The following is a 21810-nucleotide window of genomic DNA, read 5'->3' as shown; positions in this document are numbered from 1 at the left end:
CATGGTATCAGAGTAGGTGCTCTTGTAAAGAGTATCTTGTGGATATTCTAGAGGCTTGGTTTTGTGTGAGATACACGAACAACACATATCTTATCGAGAATGTCTCAGACACCTTCTTCTTAGGATCCCATAATGTCTTATTAAGCTTCTCCATCATTGGAGGCTCTGAGGAGGCATTATGGACTCCGCGAGAAAGAGGACATCCCAACTTCAATCTTTCTTTTTGTATTTCAGATTTCAGTCTCTTGACAATAGAGGAGTTTGAAGAGTCTATGTGCATTATGTATAGTCGGGCATATACCGCTTCTACCAGCTTTGCTACTCCATCTAGATCGGTTGGTGAGGCTAGCTACCTCTTTGTTATGGAGTACATACGACATTTAGGACGATTGGTGACAATCTTTTTCATCTCAGCTAGGCCCAATGTCAAGTTTGTACAACCCCTTTGAGTCGTATGAATCAAAATCCTCTCTTGTTTTTCCTTGTTAATGTGCACGACCTGGATCATTTTTAGTATGTAAACTTTAATAGAGAGGGCTCTCGAATCAGACATTCTTTATTAGATACATCTATATCTTCTGTTTCATTTGAGCATGTAAACCACTTTTCTCAAATCCCTTCCATCGTATCTTCTTTCAGTCCACATCTCAATTTCCTCTCTTTTTCATTTCAAAACCTTGGATTATCCTCACCATATTCTATCTACCCTCACTTTACTACCCCTTTGCACCATGGTATATCATTAGGGGGAATGTCACCCTTTAGCACTTTGTCTTTCACATATCCATAGGTGTTTTTTTCTTTTCACCTTAGGATGGTTGTGATATGCATCTCCCTCACTTTCCTCAGTCGGTCACCTTTCCATTTATCGGCCTCTTAGATCTAGGGATTTTTATCCTCTACTTATGGTGCATCGTGACACACTTCATGGGTCCCTCCTACCCAAGATTTTCATATTCTGCTCTACGTATTCCTATCCCTCCTCCATGGGCTACTTATGTGATCACCATGTCCTTGCCTAGTCAGCCCATTCCCAGCTTTGGATCCACTGTGCATACTTTTTACATGTATGGGACACTCTGGGATTAATTCCCAAGTGTACTCTAGTTTCCTATCCTACCTACCCTATCCATCTTTTCTATCCTACAGCACTATCACTCTTGTTGCTACGGCCAAGGATATCTTCATGGATAAGACTTGTTTTAATGGGTCAAATTTTAGGACTTGGTTGAACTTCACGCAACGAGTACTTGAATCTCGAGAACTTTGGGACCTCATCGTTGATCTAGAGCCTACGATGGACCCTTGATTAGCTCACCTTGAGCACATTTGTCAATGGAGAGCCCGCAACACCACAACCAATGTTGAGTTCATGCAGGGATTGCTTCTTAAGTTTTGCTCTTAGTTATAACATTTCCCCCTCGCATTTGAGTGTTGGAGTCATCTCATTGATTGCTATGTAGCACAAGATCCCATTCGGTGTATCAATCTTGACTTTGAGCTTTAGGAGTTTAACATTAAGGAAAGGAATGATTTTGAAAGTTGGTTGAATATTGGTGGTTCTCATTGAGTTTGTTGCTATTGGCTCTTTGAAATTAGACTATAATGAGGTTATGTTCTTTTTGAATAAGCTACTTAAAAATACTTTCATTTCATTCTGTACATTATCTCATTGCCCGAATTGCTGACCTTTTGCATTATGTAAAGCTGCACGATCAAGTCCACAAGAAATCCTCCACATACTCTTATTCACAGAGAGGTTTGTTTGCCTCCTCTTCTATTAATAGGTATGCTGCCCTCCATTCAGTCCATCTCATTTTTGTAGATTGCAATTATCAGTCAACTCACACGTGGCAGCCACTCCAGCCTTGCAGTGCCGCCGTGGCGCCTTCTTTTAGGAGTCATCCACTGTCTGGTATCTCCTTCCAGGCTGTGTTTGGCCTCTAGTTGCCATCGCTACCTTCTCCACCATCATTTTGTGCTTGCGTTTGATATTTATTAGCCAGGTGTCAGTCTCCATACCCTCTAGCTGCCTGCGTTTGGGCCTCCATCAGCCAAGCAACAGTGTAGTTGCTGCTCCTCCATATGGCGACATCTTCTTGCTTGTGTTTGCACTCATCAAGAGCCGCCTGACATCACCACACCCTTCTATAGCCATCGCCTCTATCTCTAGTAGCCTTTGGTGTTAGCGTGTTGCAGATTTCTCTCTTCACAGTTCGACTGGTGGTCATAGACTTTGGATCCGTCTCTGATGGACGTCATTCTTATGACACACTGCTCTGTCCTTGAGTATTTGTACACTCTACATTCATTTGCAGTATTCATTCACTTTGGAGTTGTGTTATTCTCCCTTCTTTTGTTTGTGTTTGAGTTTTGAGTTTTACTTTCTGTGTCTGTGTTTGTCTCTTTGAGTTTATGTCATGGTCATACACTGTGTTTCCTTAGTGCATACCCTAGTAGTTTTCTCCACATGGTATTAGAGCCAGTGCTCTTGTAAAGAGTATCCTGCCGATATTGTGGAGAGCTAGCCTTTGTGTGAGGCACACAATACGACTCGTAATCGAACCACAGTGTCCCAGACACCTTCTTCTCCAGTTTTTATGATGTCCTATGAGGTTTCTCCATCATCGGAGGCCCTGGGATGCATTATGGACTCAATGAGGAGAACGATACTCCACTTTCACCTTCATCTTCTTTTTCTACTCCTAATCCAGATTTCACTAACATGACAGAGGAGGACTTTGAGGGGTACTATCGCAACAAGTACAGTAATTTTTATACATCTTCTACAAGCTTTGCTACCACATTCGGACCGGTTTGTGAGGTTGGCCATCTCTCCGATCATGGAGGACATACGGCATTTGGAGTATCTAGCGATCCATCTTCATTATTTTAGCCAGGTCCAGTGTCAGGTTCGTACAAACCTTACCCTCACTTGTTTCTTCTTTTGAGGTGTAGGATCCGGATGGCTTTGTTTATGTGATCTTTAATAGAGGGGGCTCACGAAGCAGATGGAATTCAGGTACATCTATAGCTTCTGTTTCATTTGAGCATTTAATACACTTCTCACTTTCCTTCCATCCCACCCTCTTCTATCTCCACCCTTGATCATCTCTCTTCATCCTTTCAAAATCTCGGATTACACTTCACATCCGCTTCACACACACTAGGGGTTGGATCTTTCATCTCCGCTCCTAGCATCTTTTGCTTCTCTACCTCATTCTCTACCTCTTTGCACCATGATACTTAATTTGGGGGAATGCCACCCTTTAACATAGTGCCTCTCACCTTTCCGCAAATGAGCACACCCATAGAATCTGGGACGGCTGTGATGGGCATCCCCCTCACTACCCTAAGATTCATCTCTTACATGACAACTTCCATTCTCGGCTTACGATGCGTCATTTCATTTACCTTGGGTTAAACCTACGTAGGGATTTTCATCTTCTGCTCCATGTGTTTCCATCCCGCCTCCACCCTGGGCTACTCACATGGCTACCAAACCCATGCCTAGTCAGTCCATCCCTACCTATGGATCCACCTTGCATACTACCCGTATGCTTGGTGGGCACTCTGGGACCCATTCCCAAGTACACTCCACTCCCTACCATCTTATCTCCATTACACTTTTTCATACTACCCATCTCTGAGTACTACCACTCTTGTTGGACCAGCCAAGAATGCCTTCACGGATAAGACTTGGTTTAACGGGTTGAATTTCACTACTTGGTCAAATTTAATGCAACAAGTGCTTGAGTCTCAAGGTCTTTGAAACCTCGTCATTGGTCTAGAGCTATGCCGCTCGACTAGCTCATCCTGACTACATCTGTCAATGAAGAGTCCGCAATGCCACAGTCAATGTTGAGCTGATGCATGGATTGCTTTCTGAGTTTCACTCTTAGTTACAGCACTTTTCGCTCGCGTCAGAGCATTGGAGTCACCTTGTCAACCGCTATGCGGCCCGAGATCGAACTCGACACATAAATCTTGACTTTGAGCTTCAAGAGCTCTCTATTAAGGAAGGGGATGATTTGGAAGTCAAGCCGACTGAATATAGGCGGTTACTTGCCGAGCTCGCTACTACCGGCTCTCTAAAGTCGGATGATGATTAGGTTACGTTCTTCTTAAATAAGTTGCCCGAAAAATACTTCAATTTCATTCAACACATCATCTCACAACCTCGATTGCCAACCTTCTATGAGTTTGAGTGCCAGTTCTTGTATTACGCGAGGCTGCATGATTAAGTCCACAAGAAATCCTCATCAAAGTCTTATTCAGAGCAAAGGGGGTTGGTTGCTTTTTCTTGAGGAGGGAAAACCAACAGTGGCAAGGATTCGCAAGATGCGAAGGCAAGCTAATCAAAGGGTGACTCCTCTTCCTCAAATGGAACCAAAGAATCTAGACCTATTTGGTAGCAACTCCCTAAAAAAAACCGGTTTTGCACACACTACTAGAGAGTAGGCCATGTGGATGAGGAGTATTGTGCCAAGGCCCAAGGTTTTTCACCTAAAAAGCCTCAGTAGACTGTTGCGATTACACAATTGAGTGGGGCTACGCCTTCTGTTCTTGCTTCATCTACTCCTTCAGTACTTGTTGCTGCTGGTCGACATGTGGCTCGAGCACAGTCTCAGCAGATAGTCTCTTTCACTACGCCTGAGGGACTGGCTAATTGGTCTGTAGATCTGGATCCCGTTGCACTTCATGCATCCATCTCACCTTCCTTTCCACCTCGTTAGGCGTTTTCTTGGCAGAGCCCTGCTATATTGGACGTATGCTGTCGTGCTGCTATGTGCACATCGTGTGAAGAACTCTAGAGTGGGGCTTCCTTATAGATTTAGAGAGCCAATGTTACTTAAGGTATTAGTGTTAGTGTCCATGGTTCAAAAATATTAGATTTTTGGACAAGTTTTAGTCCATTTTTGATAATTTAGATATTATCTCTTGTAAAAATCCATAAAACTGTAGACAACTTCTAGATTAGGATGATATGTAAAAGAAAGCATGTAGCTTTCAGCCAATTTGAGAGGATTTTATGTAAAAAGAGAGATTGATGAAATCGCACGACGCGCGATTGCTATTTTTAGGTAGTGAACAACACTCAGAAGTGGGAGATGAAGGAGTGATCTGGTAGAATTCTGGTCAGGTGTCCTAGTATTTTACTCCCTTTCAAAGCCAATGGAAGCATTAGATTGGTGATCTGAGCAGCATAGAGGAAGTTAGAAGCTCTATCACATCTTCAAGAACTTGGCTTCAACCTTTCTCTTATCTCTACCATGTCCGGAGTCTAAGCTCTTGAACCCCCATACATTCTTCTCTCTCAAATCCTTGTGATTGACCGTGAAGTACCTCTTGAACCTTTAAACATTCACTGTAATCTACTTATCTCTTGAAGACACATCTCCATCTATCTTGTCCGGTTTTCTTGTCAAACCCCTTTGGTGACCTTCAATCTTACGTGCTATGACAATGCGATGGTGGACACCTTCTTAGATTAGCATGTCTCTAGGTCGTTTAGGATATTCTAGATCAGTTTAGCATCCATTTTTCGCACTCTTAGAGTTGGGCCCATAGGATTCATTGTCCTTAGCTTTTCCATTCTCAAGTTTTCCGTTTCATTTACTCACACATATACAAATTCATTGCATTGTCTTTTTAGTTAGATTTTCTCTCTGTTATGTTTTGCTTTGCAGTATCTCACCACTGACCTCTGTGTTTGTAGATTCTTATCTCTTTTGTAGGGATTTGTCTTTCAGTGTAGGGCTAACTTACAGATTACTTTGGAACCTAGGCTAGAGCCATGGGGATGCGCACTGTTTCTTTCATGGTTTCATCATCCTAGGAGTGCTAGCTCTTCTTCGAGTATGGAGGTTTTCCCTCTCGAGGCAGATTGTGCAGCATCTCTCTTGATGCTATCATGGCGGTGACTTCTACCTTGCTCTTCTAGGAGGGTACTTCATCCACTTAATCTTCATCATCTTCTTCCATTCCCTATGGTTCTTGGCACTGCACGAAGACCGACGTCAGGCTCCTCTTTCTTCTTCAGCATCTACATCCAGGTGGATAGGGGATTCGTACCCTTCTTGGTCTTCTACAGGCTTCAGCACTTTGTCTTCAACATCGACTTCTTCCTCCTATTGTACCTTTCCCTTTGCATTGCATGATTTCATCATCTTTGTACTAGGATGCTTGGGTAAGTGAACAATTTTTCCACAAGGGACACTGTCCAAGTGGCACTTGTTGCACGAGCATTTTTCAGCATGTAGCATACTTTGCATCTCATTGTGTAGGGCACCACTTGAGTGGATCCTAAGCTATTTTTCGACCGACGGTTGTTGACACCACACCACCATACTCCCTCATCATATTTTCCTTCATCATTGACACCAATGATGGTAGGGATAGTATGCTTGTTTTGTGAAGGTCTTAGGTCTGACCATCCCTTTTTTTTAACTCTCCCATTAGGGGCATGGATACTCAATAGAACAAAAACTTATGTGAAATCCTCACTTAAATGTTACCTTTCTCACATCTAAAAAAGCCCTAAAAGAAAAAAGTCCATATTTGATTTCATCCGCTTTTGTAGGGTTTGGTAGGCCATTGGGCAGCCGACATGCACTCTTTGTCCGCCGATGCCCTATCCTCTCTAGGGTGATTACTTGGGTTTCCTTGGTAAAATAACCATCGTCTTTGTAGTCTTAGTAGGCCACTGGGCAGCTGACGTGCACCCTTTGTTTGATGCTTTGGCTGCTTTGGGGTGGGACGCCTTGGGTCAAAAGATAAAGAAAAAGGGCTTGGTTAACTTTCATTCTCGTGGCACCGTTGTTGGGCGTGAGAGGGGATGTTGAGCTTAAAATGAATTAGCTTTACTTAAACAACGCCAAAACGTACTTAATTAATGTATCAAACTTGTTCTTTAAATAGAAATGCGTTCCTAGAGAGTGTCTACGTCCCATAAGCACAACCTCAATTGGAAGGACCCAAACTTTCTATAAATAGATATGCTGCTCTTCATTCAATTTATCTCGTTTTTGCAGATTGCAGTCATCAGTCAACTCACACGTGGCAGCCACTCCAGCCTTGCAGTGCCCTGGCATCTTCTTCCAGCTGTCATCCACTATCTAGTATCTCCTTCCAAGCTATGTTTGGCCTCTAGTTACCATCGCTAGCCTCTCCACCATCATCTGGTGCTTGCGTTTGATCTTTATCAGCCAGGTGTCAGTCTCCACACCCTCTAGCTGCTTGCGTTTGGGCCTCCATCAGCCAGGCGAGAGTGTAGCTGTTGCTCCTTCATCTGGCGACATCTTCTTGCTTGTGTTTGCACTCATGAGGAGCCCCTTGATATCACCACACCCTTCTATAGCCATCCCCTCTGTCTCCAGCAGCGTGTGGTGTTAGTGTTTTGCAGATTCCTCTCTCTTCACAGTTCGACTAGTGGTCATAGACTTTGGATCTGTCTTCGTGGACGTCATTCTCTGACACACTGCTCTACCCTTGAGTATCTATATACTCTTATATTCATTTGCAGTATTCATTCACTTTAGAGTTGTGTTATTCTCTCCTTTCTTCTGTTTGTGTTTGAGTTTTGAGTTTTGCGTTTAGGATTTGAGTTTTGCTTTGTGTGTCTGTGTCTTTCTCTTTGTGTTTGTGTCGTGGTCGTACACTCTGTGTTTCCTCAGTGCAAAACCTAGTAGTTTTCTTCACAGCGAGGGCAAGTCAAAATACCCTTTCCTCTGATGGAAACAAAGAAACAAAACCCATCTAGTAACAACTTTCTAAGAAAGATACGTTCTGCACACATTGTTAGAGATCGGGCCATGTGGATGAGGTAAAACCGGTCTATGACTCACATAAAGCGGTAGCTCCTTCAATTAACATTTGGTCTTTTCACACACATATAAATAGAGACCTCACTCCCTCGCTCAACATCAGATTGGCCCCGAAGACCGGCGCCCCTCTCGCTATTTCTTTATCAAGTAAAAGATGGAAAGTTACAAAAATGAAATGTTCCAAAATACATAACCTGTGAACAGTTGTTTTTCATCATTTCTAAGTAAATCCCAGATGCATAAGGACAATACAGCATGACCAGAACAACATCCCTTTTAGGAAAGCATATTTTGTGACCATAACTCAATGATTCATGTGCAGAATTGCAGTTTGCAGAACTCTGTATTTACTGTTTTTACTGTCTAGTATATCCAGAACATCCCTTTTAGGAAATAATTTTCTGTGACCATAATTCAATGATTCATGTGCAAAATTGCAGTCTGCAGAACTTTGTATTTACTGTTTTTATTGTTCAGCATATCTAGAACAACATCCCTTTTACCTTGGCATCATTCATACAGTAAAACAGTTCCACAAGCATCACTAAATCAGAGCTGAAAAACCCTGTTCTTGTGTGGCATGGTCATCACTTTTTTTAGTTCTTGCATTGGAGAAGCCAACAGTTGCTCTTGAACCTGGACAGTGAGGCTCTTGCCTTAGCAGAAGTGCAAAGAAAACACAGAACTGTATCTTCGATGGAATCAGCCCATCATGCAAAGCATTTCCTCTGAGAATAGAGAGAGAATTGACCAGAGGGAGCAAGCTCTACCTCTGTACATGAGTCAGAGATGAAAAAGTACTCTCCATAGCTGATGAACTTGTAGCAATTTGCTCTCAGCTCCTCAAAACTTCATTCTCAAATCTGCTCCTTATGCCTATTACTTTTTTTTAAATGCTCTCTCTCTCTCTCTCTCTCTTCGGAATTTGTGCCACATGGCATATATGTAACAATCTTCCCGTTTAAACCTTTTGGTCTAAAATATACCATGATCGGTGCAAAATTTGACCTCGGCACAGACCAGAGAATTAATCCTCGTGCAAAAATGAAGATAATGATGTAAATAGATTTTAGGGTCCAAAAATAGTAACTCCCTAAATTTTAGGGATGGTGATCCTTGCATTCCTCAAGTCATTTTGAGCAACTTTTATCATTGCAACCACATCAAAAAGTGTAATGTGGCTGAGTTACGGTGACTTTTATTCTGCGAGCATTCTTACATGTGCATCTTTTGTCTTGGCCAGGCTCATTATCCTGCACCATCTCCAGTGGCTAAGCACACAGTCCCAAACCATTGGCATTCTATTCTTTAGTTCCCATTCAATATGGAACCGGTCCCAAGGCTCAGATAAACCATTAGTCCAATTTGTCCCAATGGCTGCCTCTTCTGGTTATACAAAGATCTGGGCTTAATCCAAGAGAACTCTGGGGGTAAAAAGCAACAACAACTAAAAAAAAAGAAAAATAAAATATTTATATAAGTAAATACGGAAAGCAATTGCAAAAAGTATCACCACCTGGTGAGATACCCCCCTCTTGAAAGAAGCAAGCAACCTTGATTGCATGCTAGACAGGCTAACGGATGACACAAGACGATAACAAGATTCTTCATGTTATTAGTGCCATCGCATGTATCACTTGCTAATAGATGACATGGAGCGATTGTAGGAGTTTCCCCACTACCATTTGTGTCATTGCAAGTTCAAGTCTCACATAGGTGGAGGATCATATCCTGTATCCAACTATGATTACTAGGAGCCTTTCTAATATACATGTTTCCCGATGCAACACAGGGGGATAGCACATATCCCCGAACTATTAGTGTCACAACATGTATAATCATTTAACTGAAGTGTAATAAATACAACTCAAAGCACCGAGATTTCATTCAATGATACATATGTTAATGGTAAGTGTAAACCATACATAGTGCATTATTTAATGAGATGCAGTATTCAATTGTACAATAGAGAATGTATATTGCTTCAAAAAGCATTCTAAGTCACTGTAGATTCCAACAAGAAAGCTTATCGGTAAAGTTGCAATAACTGAGGTGAATCTACCAATTCAGCCTCTTCCATCCATTTGGCATCCACTGGTGAATAGTTCTTGAACTTCACAAAAAATCTTCTTATAACTCTACCTTTCACTTTCCTATTCTTATGTGCTAGGATCTGCTTAGGAACTAGAATCTCATCTAATTTCTCTACTTCAAGCTGTTCCTCTTGAACCATATCTTCTGGCACTTCACCAATTAAAGGCCTCAATAGGCTCACATGGAATGCATTATGAATTTTCCAATTCTCTGGCAATTTCAGCCTATATGCCACGTCATTGATCTTCTCTAAGACTTGAAAAGGGCCATAGTAATACATACTCAACTTTGGAAACAAACGTTCCTTGCCCTTCTGTTTTTTCAAACGTGCCTTTTCGAAATGCAATAAGACCCAGTCATCCTTTTTGAACAAGAGTTTTCGACGATGACTATCAGCAGCTCTTTTATGTTTAGCTTGTGACTTTTCTAAGGTATACTTGATCTTTTTATATGCTTCTTCCCAATCTTTTACATAACGATCTACTTCAGAAATGTTATCTTTTGTCTGCAAAATGGGAGGCAGATTCTTTCCACCTTCCACAATCTCAAAAGGTGCTTTGCTTGTAGATGAGTGCACTGTATTATTGTTTGCATACTCAACTAATGGCAAGTAGTTTCCCAAGAAGTCTTATGATTTGAAACATAACACTTCAATAGATCTAAAACAATCGAATTTTCTTCTTCAGACTGTCGATCAGTTTGTGGATGGAAAGAAGATGAAAATTTCAGTGTAGTGCCCATGTTTTCAAACAAGGCTTTCCAAAACAAGCTTGTCACTCTTGGGTCCCTATCACTGACAATTGACCGTGGCATTCCATGGTACTTGAAGATATTATGCATAATATCTTTACCATGTGTTCTGACTTAACCTTTTTCCTTATGGGAATGAAATGTGCATGTTTGCTGAATCTATAAATGATAGTCTAGATTCCATCATTCCTTGATGAAGTTCTTGGAAGATCAAAAATGAAATCCATGGCAATACTTTCCCATGGCCTTTCTAGAATAGGCAGTGGTTGCAATAACCCTGGTGCCTTCTGTCTATCAAATTTGACCTTTTGGCATACAAGGCAAGATCTAACATATGCATCAACATTAGATCTCAAGGTTGGCCAATAGAAGAAAGTCTCTACTGCTTTGGCTGTAGCATCAATACTACGATGTCGTGCATACGATAGAGCATGACTTTCTAATAAAAATTTTGGCCTTAGCTATTTTGTAATGCATAGTCTTCTATGCACCATGATAAATCCTTCTTTGAACACATAATGATTATGATGTTGGCCATTGATTAACTGTTCATAGATTTTAGAGAAATCTTCGTTATCAGCATACTGCTCTTTCATATCATCCAATTCATGGTGATAAGAAATTGAAACAACTGACACCTGTGGTTTGTGAGATAAAGCATCTGTAACTACATTCTTCTTGCCTTCCACATGCACTGTTTGAAAATGAAACATAGATAGGAAATTTTCCCAATGCATGTGTTTCTCTGACAATTTAGCTCGTGTGAGAAAGTATCTAAGTGTTTGATGATCCGTTTGCACTACAAAATCAGCATCAAGCAAATAGTGCTTCCAACTAGAGAGTGCATGGATCACATCCAATAACTCTTTCTCATAAATTTGGTAAGTCCTTTCAATGACAGAAAGTACTCTACTCTCGTATGCCACAACTTGGCCATTTTGCATTAATATAGCACCAATGCTGTTTCCACATGCATCACACTGCACTACAAATGGCTTAGACAAATTTGGCAAAATAAGTATTGGATCTGTAGTCATTTTTCCCTTCAAACATCTAAATGCTGATTTCTAATTGTCAGTCCATTGCCATTTGACATCCTTCTTTTCAAGTGTATGTAAAGGAGAAGCAATCTTTGCAAAGTGTCTTACGAATCTTCTGTGGTAAGAGCATAGGCCAAGAAAATTGCGGACATCATGAATGGTTTTTAAGTCTAGCCAAGAGACAATTGCTTCTATCTTTGCAGGATCCATCTTCACACCATCTTTAGAAACTATGTGCCCAAGGAAGTGAATCTCTTTAAAAAAGAATTCACTCTTCATGCCATTAATGAGCAATCTGTTATGCTTAAGCTCATTAAAGACTGTAACTAAGTGTTTTCTATACTCCTCTTCATTCTTTGAAAAGATAATCATATCATCAAAGAATGTGCCAACGAAACTTTGATAAGGGTAGAAAATTCTATCCATCATCCTGTTAAATGTAGCAAGAGCATTGGTCAATCCAAACGGCATAACTAAAAATTCATAGAGGCCAAATGTCATTCTAAAAGTAGTTTTATGGATATCTTGTGGGCTGATCCTGATCTGATGGTATCCACTTTTTAAATCTATCTTGCTAAACATTCCTGCTCCCTATAATTGATCAAGAATGTCATCTATCCTCGAAATCGGAAATCTATTCTTGATTGTTTTCTTATTCAAGGCTTTGTAGTCAATACACATTTGCTAAGAGCTGTCCTTTTTCTGAACTAGCAACATAAGTGAAGAAAACGGAAAACTACCCTGGAATGGGGGTGATAGGTTCAGTATGTCCTGGGCATGCCAAATCAACTTGTGCAACTGGTCCCATTTCCTCAGGACGTATACCCAGCTTAGCTACCAATGCCGGTGAGATAAAGTTTGCACGAGCTCCAGGATCAAAGAAAACAAGTACTGTGGAATCTCAGATCTTTCCCCAAGCTGTACACAATTCTGTAGCATCATCAGCTGATTGATCTTTCACTATATCAGGCACTAAGTCAATGCTGGGTTTCTTTTTACGTGGCGCATCTTTATCCTCCGCATCTTTAGAAGATTGCTGTGTGCACTTAGAAGCAATATGGCCTTTTTGTTCACATATAAAGCATTTTCCAGCCATCATTAAAGCCTTTATTTCTTCAAATGATTTGCCAAAAAGTGGCCTCTTCTGTCCTTTGCCTTGTTTAAGAGAAGTCTGAGGTTGATGCTGAAATCTTTTCTTCCAAAAAGACTTCTTTGTAAAGTTGGTTTTTTCTGGAAATTGCTTCTTCTTCTTGCCAAGATCCTGTTTAAACTGAGAATCCTTCTTTTCAGTGTCTTTAAACCTATCAGCTTTTCCTTTCAACAATGCATTTGCCACACCAACATTTTCAATTAACTGTACCATATTTGTAACCCTAGTCTTGGTACAATAATCCCTGATGGCTTCGGGCAAATTGCAACAGTACTTTTCAATTTGTTCTGATAGGGGCACTGTCCTGTAAGAACTCACGGGCAAAAGTGCTTCCCAAAATTTCTTATTGTACTCTTCTAAATCTGCACAATTTGCCGCGTCCAATTTATACCATGCAGTCATGACATTTACTTCAAACGTGTTAGTTAACCATGAGGCTACAAACAACTGTTTAAAATGGACCCAAGTGGTAGGTGCATATGCTTGCATCAACAATATGTTCCACCATTGCAAAGCATTACCTTTCAAAAAAGTTGCAGCCTTCCGCACCTTAGAAGTCGTAGTAAAATTCCCTCCAGTGTAAGTTGCATCAAACTATTGTATAAATCTCAAAAATTTCAGCTTATCTTGTATACCACTGAAGGTTTCAAATTTTAATGCTTGACCATCCTCTTTATAGTCTTTAGGCTTTGCACTTTTTGGTGTCAGGTTGTCATAGACAGGTTGCTGTAAAAAGGGGAGTCCCTTAGGCGCATTATCAATATTCATTTCACCTGTCTTAGCTGCCATATGCCCACTAGGCTGAAAAAAACCAGCCGCTGCATTTTGTACTCCAAGCATCAAATAAGGACTCTACAAAGTCTGATAACGGGGGTGTAGACCAATATTAGCATAAAGTGGGTTCACTGTCTCAATAGGCATCATTCCTGGTGGCCCTCTAGGCAAGTATCCCTGATAACCCGTGGCTAATCCAGCCATTGCTTGAAAAACTGATCCACCACCAAAGTAACCAGGATAAGTAGCAAACTGAGGAGGAATAGTCTGCTATGCCACTTGCGCATAATTGCCTTGACCATTTATTCCCTGATCTTGTGCTTGTGCTTCTTGTTGCACTGGACCTGTCTCCATGCTTGGTGTCCTTTCCACATGCTCACGCACATTAGAGGTTTGTCTTTTTGAGCGATCCATGGTATGGTGTGATGATTCAGCGTGAGAATCCTCATTATGTGACTTCAAATTTTTTTGCATTCAAGGATTCTTTACAAGCTATTGGAAAGAGCCAACCATACTGAGGAGTTGTGCCATAAACAAGTCCTCCTGTTCTTGCTTCTCATCCTGTGGTTCAATGTCGGTTCTAGAAGGTGTTGACACTTGTGCACCAATACTCTCTCTTCAGTGTCTTTGAGCAAAAGAAGAACTCTCTTCTTCATGGGGAAGGTTTCCTTTGCCTTTATCCATGTCTGCCATCTCTCTAGTCCTGTAATCTTTGTAAAACCAGTGTATGGCCTTTTCACCCAAAATTGTCCGAGCTTAAATTCTTACAAAAAAGTATTCAAATCCCGGCAATGGAACCATGAAACCGGTCTATGACTCACATAAAGCGATAGTTCCTTCAATTAACACTTGGTCTTTTCACACACACACACACACACACACACACACACACACACACACACACACACACACATACAAAGACCTCACTCCCTCGCTCAACACTAGATTGGCCCTGAAGACCGGCATCCCTCTTAGTATTTCTTTATCAATTGAAAGATGGAAATTTACAAAAATGAAATGTTCCAAAATACATAACCTGTAAAGAGGTGGTTTTCATATTTTTTGAGTAAATCCCAGCTGCATAAGGACAGTATAGCATGACCAGAACAACATTCCTTTTAGGAAAGCATTTTCTGTGACCATAACTCAATGATTCATGTGCAAAATTGCAGTCTGCAGAACTCTGTATTTACTGTTTTTACTGTCCAGCATATCTAGAACGACATCCCTTTTAGAAAAGCATTTTCTGTGACCATAATGCGATTGGTGCTACGTGGTCTACACTTGTTGGCCCAGTCACCCATTGCTGTCGGTGATCAGCTTCCATAATCTACATCAAGTCATTTTGTCCGATGCAATAAGTCATTTTATGTTCAGCTAGTGATCAGCTTCCATAGCGGTCAATCAAGTTTCTTATTACTTTGATGCAAGGGCAAAATGCTGTAACTGAGAATGAAACTTTGGGAGTAATCCTTGCATCAAGTCAATGATGGCAGGGGTGTTTCTAGCCTTACAAGAATAGACAATCTTGTAGGAAACAAGCTAAGGGTCTAGTTGGGGTCCTATCCCTTGTAGGAAACAAGTTAAGGGTCTAGTTGGGGTCCTAGACCCTGTACAATGTCCCATAAATTTTGAGTTGAGAACATGCCTCATTAGTTTTGAGTCTTGACCAAGTAGTATATTTGAACCTGTTAAAACAAGTCTTCCCAGTAAATGAATGCTTGGTTGACAAGGAGGAAGAACTATGAGGTGTTAGATAGGGAGATAAGGAGGGTAATAATAAGGAGAAGGAGATGGGTAGGCAAGAATTGGTTGTGATAATCCAAATGGCATTGCATGAGGAGGCATTGGGACTCAATAGCCTTGGCCAATTGTAGGCTAAGGCACATGGATATGACCAGTTGTTTCACTAGGTAAAGCCATTTGGGCAAAATGTGTGGTACCAATTGATCCATACTCAGGAAAGCTTGTGAGGGTATCCCACGAGTAAAGCCTAAAGGTGTGTAAGATGGAGGTTGAGCCTTTGCATAGGTGCACCTACACCACCTAAAAAAAGAGGTCCTAAAGGATGTGTTGACGTTTCATGAACACCATGGTGTGATGTGAGATGCTAGTGGTGGTGTATGCATAGGAAAGATGAATGTGGTGAATGGTAATGCAACAGAAGAAGAGGGTAGGATAAGTGGGAAATTTAATTGAGGTGATGATGTGTGAGTGAATTCATCAAATTGATTTTCTGTAGCCTTTGAAAATGAAATGCGGATGAAGATAGAAATGAAGAATAAGACGTTTCACCTATTTTAAACTGACCTTGAGAAGCAAAACTTGAAGGAAAGTAGGAGGAGAATTTACAGAAGTTTCCTGATATTTTTTAACAAGCACCTCTTCTAGTATTTATATACTGATAACAATCCTCTTCAGAAATTGTTGTGTACCGATTGCACTAGTCCTTCCTGAGTATCTCCAAAATCTTGTAAAGTAGGGACTTGAAAAGATGAAGTATCAATGGTCATACCCGGTACTAGAGTGAATCGAGGGGTAGAGAATAAAGGCTTATACTCTGTGTTGGTTTTTCCAGTGGAATGGCTTGCTGTCCCATGTGGAGTGTTTGTTCTTCTTGCAAAATTGGCAGATCTGTGCACTGAATCTAAAGGGGATAGCAAAGGTTTACCTTTGAGTTGGTTGTTGAGCCCTGCATTGCGATGAGATCATATTCGGCTCATGTAATCTCATACGGCCTTTGGACTGCATGGTAGTTTGATATCTCTCCTATATCGGATCCTTGCGGAGCAAGTTGTGAAGCCCACTCGTGCTCGGGTCTTTGTATGGAGGGTTTTGGAGACTGAAGTAGTGTAGATGTATTTGAAGTCATTTTCCGGTTGTGGACCAGTTTGTGATGACGAGCTCTCCAATCAAAAGCCTAGGTCTCTTCTTTGGATATTTAGCTTTAATACCTTGCATATAAATACTTGTCTACAGATAACAAGCACAATGGTATGACAAAGCTTGGACTGATAAAGAATACAATTAGGGTTAGGGGACACTGGAGAAGATAATGAATGCTGAATATATATGATGCAACAAATATAATATGCAAAGGTGAAATACTCCCATGTCTCTAGGACTGGGGCAAAGAGTATGAGTTGGATAGAGTGTCATACCCTGACGGATCTTGAAATGTAGTAGTCAGCCTCCATGAATGTCTGGTAACATGGGACACAGACACTCTCTAGGATCACATTTCTTTTTAATAAAAGTTTGGTAATTTTGAGCATTAGGGATGTTATTAAGAGCCAATTAAGTTTAGAATGCATTTTTAGCTCAAAAGTACCTAGCTAGAAGTTGTCCAGCTGCCCTGAATGTAATTGAGTTTAAGGAATGGTGGGTCAATTGTTCGGGGTTTCATTTTGGATATTTGAAGAGCCTTTTTACATGGCAAACTTTGGTGCACTGATTTCCATGCTCTATCCTAGCCATTAAGCCTCTCCATTCTAGCTAGCATAAGCCATAACAAACTCATGCATGTTTGGTAGCCTCTTCGAGTTTTGACAGTGGTTATCATTTGTGATTGCCATCCTTTGCCCATCATTTTTTGTCATTTGCTTATTGCTGTCAGGGTATTTTCCTGTTTTGTTTTTTGTCATGATTAATGCAGCAAAGCTGCTAACAAACAGCATTATATTACTGTTGCTCTTTCTCACAGATAATGATGACATGTTGCAAATGTCTATTAACATAGCCAAAGTACACTAGAAAACAGCTCTAGAGGGCAACTCTGTGTATTTAAAAAAAAGCTAGTCTGAGATACATAGTCATTAAGTCTGCAGTTACCACTTGGCCATTGCTTCAAAAGCTTTTTTGGAACTTGTCTTGTGCATGTCTTTGCAGTCCTTATGCTCAAACTAGAATCAAGATGCCAATTCATGCTGTAAGGCTGCTTTTGTGGCCATAGAGTTTTTTTGAGATAGCCTAAATTCTAGAGGCTAGCACTAGCTCTATTATTTGTATGTTTGGTTTCAAGTCATAGGATGGGTGGAGTCCTTGGACTAAGGGTTCCCCTTAAAAATAATAGAAGGAAAAAAAAAACCAGTTGTGTTACCTCTGCAAAAATAGATAGTGACAGACTTCTTATAAATGTTGTTTTCATCCCTTGTAAATTCTCAAGTAGGATTTTGTGCAAGTTACACCTCACGTGGGTCACTTTCATATTCACTAATTATTGGTTGTACACTACACATATGTCATTAAACTCTTTGAAAGTTGCTCATTCTTGTTCTCATACCTACTGTAAGTGGCTTGATTTTTTTGATAGTTCACAACTTGTTTCACAGGTTCATATATCCAACACTAATGTTCCGTTTTTGATATATCACACAACTTTTATGCATATGGATCCAAATCGAAAAACTCCAGGTGTGTTGATGATATTTTGAAAGACAAATGTATGAATTTACAACTCATGCTAAGGATGTACAAAGATGCAGGTGTGTGTCATGCTTGACAGTTTACATGCAATTTACTTTGTAATGATTGTGTCATCAGACATAATATGCACGTTCTTTCTCAATTTATGTAACTCACTTTATATAATGTGCACATCATGTATGCAATGAAAAGGTTGATTGAGTGTAGTTTGTGAAATGTTATATTTACAATGAGTATTTTTTTTTTCCAAATAAAGTGTGGCTAATTATATTACTTCAGAAAAAAACCTGAATACAAAGAAGTTCTCATGCTCAATACAATGAGTATCTATGATGTACATTTTGGGAATCCTGGTAGCATCTTTGCCAAATGTATAGTGGCAGGCTTCAGGTCTCTTCTTTGTTACGGTTTTGGTTTTCTAGAATTGTAGTGAAGGAAATCCTCAATGCCAAGACCTTGAGATGGACCACAAACCATGGATAGGAAGGTGATAAAACAACTGACAAGCCAAGAATATGAGGGTACATTGTAGGAATCATTGTAAAAAAATTCAAGGTTTGTTACACTAGTACTATCCTATCCATTGAGTTCCCTTAGAACATATAAACTCTTGATTTCTCTATTCATTGCAAAACTGCTAGTCATGAACTAGGACCTTGCAACTTGTATTGTGATTCGATCTGATGATGGCTTCATCTATTTGTGAAGTCTTGTGGGTATCTTCAAATGATCTTTTATTGTTGGCCTTTGAAGAGTTATATCGCAGAATGCAGGCTGTTAAATATATTTTTCTATAATTGATGTTGCATCTTTATGAAAGGCCTAAACTTCTCTATTGGTCTGTAATCGAGGTTGCATTTTGCGATATGCCTAGACTTCTCTATTGGTCTATAATTGATGTGTGTTGGAAGAGAAGTTAGTGTTTAAAATTATCTTGCTTTGTGACAGGCCTATCACAAAATATGTGACCAAATATATTGCATTTTGTGAGTCCTTAGAATAGATAAAATGCACGGTGATAGTCTAGGTATCAATGCCATTGATTATAGACTGATGGGCCTAAAAGAGCTAGATTTTGCAAAGTCAATTCTAGTTCATTTCCATTCACTATTTTTCAATAGATTACGTGCTTATTAAATGCTGACTTTTTTCACTTCTTTGAATGACTTGATTGAATTTGTTGCAGTTTTGGGGTATAATAGGGGCCCAACCTACTGCCATGGTAAGATAAGTATAATGTAGTGGTTGACTACAATGTAGATACATTAGTAGTCCTCTACATTGACATCTACATTTGTGGTTTTGCTATTCTCTCGATTCATACATAGAGGATGACACTCTTCCATGCTCTCCCTTAGTTTGCTCCTATGAAAGACTCTAGTTGTTGGCCACTCTTTGCTCCTTGAGATCCTGTATCTATATCTCCTTCATTTATTTCATTACAACATCCATATGTCAAACGATTCTTTTCTCTTTTTTTGTGTTTTGCATTCTCATCTTGTTCACCGTGTTTTAGTCGTGTTCATACACTAGTGTTTTGTTTTGCAACCATAGGGTATCTTCACATGCTATTAGTGTTAATGCTCTCTAAAGACTATCCAACATAGCTAGCATGAAAAGGTTGGTTTGCAAGAGTGACATGGACATGTAACTAACTGTTTGAGATACCTTTTTCTTGGGAGCCCATAGTCTCTACGTAGGTCTATCCTTCTGGTGGCATTATTCTCTCAATGATGAGGACGACACATCATCTTCGTCTTCTTTAAGTTTACTAGATTTAGAGTGGGTGATGGATGCAGAGTTCATGGGATACATGTGTAAAGGGTAGTGTGATTGCACTCCTTAATCTTTCTTGTACTCTCAAACAAGAGATGTGCATGTATTAGGACATTGAGTTGGCTAAAGATGGCCACCACATTGTAAAAGACATATCATTTGGTAAATCGTTGGCAATCCATTGTCTTCATGAAACCAGCCTTTCTTCAATGGATGGGTGGTAAGTCCTTGATTACAACTTAATTACAATACTAAGCATTTATTGCAAAACTGAAAATACAAATTTACTTACTAATCTTTGGACAATGGACACCCACTTGGCCCCAAAACTAGCACCCCTTTCGGTATTTCTTTAGCTATATTGAAGTAGATGTTGATTTACAATGGGATTCTCCCAATCCCCTTCACAATCCAAACTCCCCTTGTTGTCCAAAGTGACTAACAAGTCTTCAATCTGTTTTGCCCCTTGATTCAGGCAATCAATTGGCCTTCACCCAGTTCGAGAAGAGTAGAAATGCCCCAAATTTGATGGCTGACTGGTCCACTTGATTTCAGTTGAAAATCACCTTCAACCCTGAATAATTTAGGTCTTGGAGTCTTCAATGTGTGGCACACTTCTGGAGGCAACTGGTAAACCCCAAATTTTGCTGTAAATTAGTGTTTACAGTAGAGAAAATTGAAATTCCTTAGCCTCCAAGGGTCCAAATGCTGAGATCTCGGAAGCAAGGCTATGAAATGGCTAAGGAATGAGAGAGAATGCTAAGGAGATCGAAAATTCAAAGTTTTGTCACGAGAAATGATTGAAAATTAGTCAAATCTAGCTACTGCCCTATGCCAATAGCAATAAATGTTGTCATTTGTACCTAGAGAGTTAAATGCCACTTCATCTCCGGAGCGTTAAATGCCACATCTCTAGTGTCACCAACTGATACTCGTGGCAAAATAAATGACTCAGGTCAATAATTGGCACCAGATACTACCTACTATCTGTCCGATAAAACTAATGGCAACTTTTACCTTGGACATCTACGCCGTTGATTCCCTTGGGACTAGGGCTCATTAATTTGCACTAACCTTAGTTGCACGTCACATGTGTAACATTTACTTAAACATGTGGTTAAAAACTAATCCACATGTTAAGTGAGGCTTGCAAAAATACATGTCCTTGTGACTCTTCATTGGAGCTAGGCCTTCTCCCATGTCTAGCACATTAGGCTTACGATCTTTTGTTTCTTCTCTAGGCTCATTTTCATTCCCTTAGGTTACCTTAGATCCTTCACATCTAGGTATTAGATCTTTGCTAGGTTTTTCATCTTGCTCGTGGTATCACGAGGATGTGAATTTTTAATTGAAGGCTCTTTGGATACTTAAGTTGTGCACATGTGAGGTGCACATGCGAGATTAAGTCAAATGTGTGTCACGGTGATAGATAATCCTAGCCTTTGTAGTGGAGGATATTGGCAAAAGAAGTTGTGGATAGGTGCTAGTGAGGTACCTAAGACAAACTTTGGTTAGGGACATTGAATTTCTCCTTGGAAATGACTTGGTGTCATGGGAGTTATAGTTTTAAATGATTCAATGTCCTAAACTAAGGCTTGTGGAAAGTTTCAAAACTTAAGTTTAAAGAGGTTAGAAATTTAAAATTGAGGATGAGCACCGTCTAATGTTATTTTAATGAGGGAAGTGCCAAAGTGCTATGCAGCTCATTTTTGCATGTGGAGGTCCGAGGCCTCAATGAAATGGAAATTTGCAAAATGTCAAGTTTGGATCAGTTTGGGGTTGCATCGAAGTGTATCTTCCATGTTGGGCTGTTTTTCTCCCATTCTGGATTGTCTGAGGCAGATCTAAGGGTGGAAAACTTAGTTATGGCTAGGGAGACAGTTGTTGAAGCTTTAGGACAACAAGACAACCTGATTTGGAACAGATTTTGGGGCTGTAAGCAACATGAAACTCTAAAAACGGGGTCATTGATAGT

At 40.2% G+C, this 21810-nt stretch overlaps 1 protein-coding gene across 3 annotated transcripts in view; it reads left to right on the top strand.

Annotated features, from left to right (window-relative positions):
- The window catches only part of LOC148019020 (uncharacterized), a 113460-nt gene that overhangs the window by 10428 nt on the left and 81222 nt on the right, over positions 1-21810 (top strand). For all 3 annotated transcript variants that reach the window (XM_087701550.1, XM_087701549.1, XM_087701551.1), the window contains one exon: positions 17966-18047. In XM_087701550.1, coding sequence (XP_087557676.1) covers positions 17966-18047 — 82 coding nt within the window. The remainder of the gene's footprint in view (positions 1-17965; positions 18048-21810) is intronic.

The sequence above is a fragment of the Lygodium microphyllum genome, chromosome 20 (genome assembly GCF_053477565.2).
Source record: "Lygodium microphyllum isolate KBCC chromosome 20, Lygodium_microphyllum_v1.1.10, whole genome shotgun sequence".
In the NCBI taxonomy this organism is placed as follows: Eukaryota; Viridiplantae; Streptophyta; class Polypodiopsida; order Schizaeales; family Lygodiaceae; genus Lygodium; species Lygodium microphyllum.
This window is presented reverse-complemented; position numbering and strand designations above follow the sequence as displayed.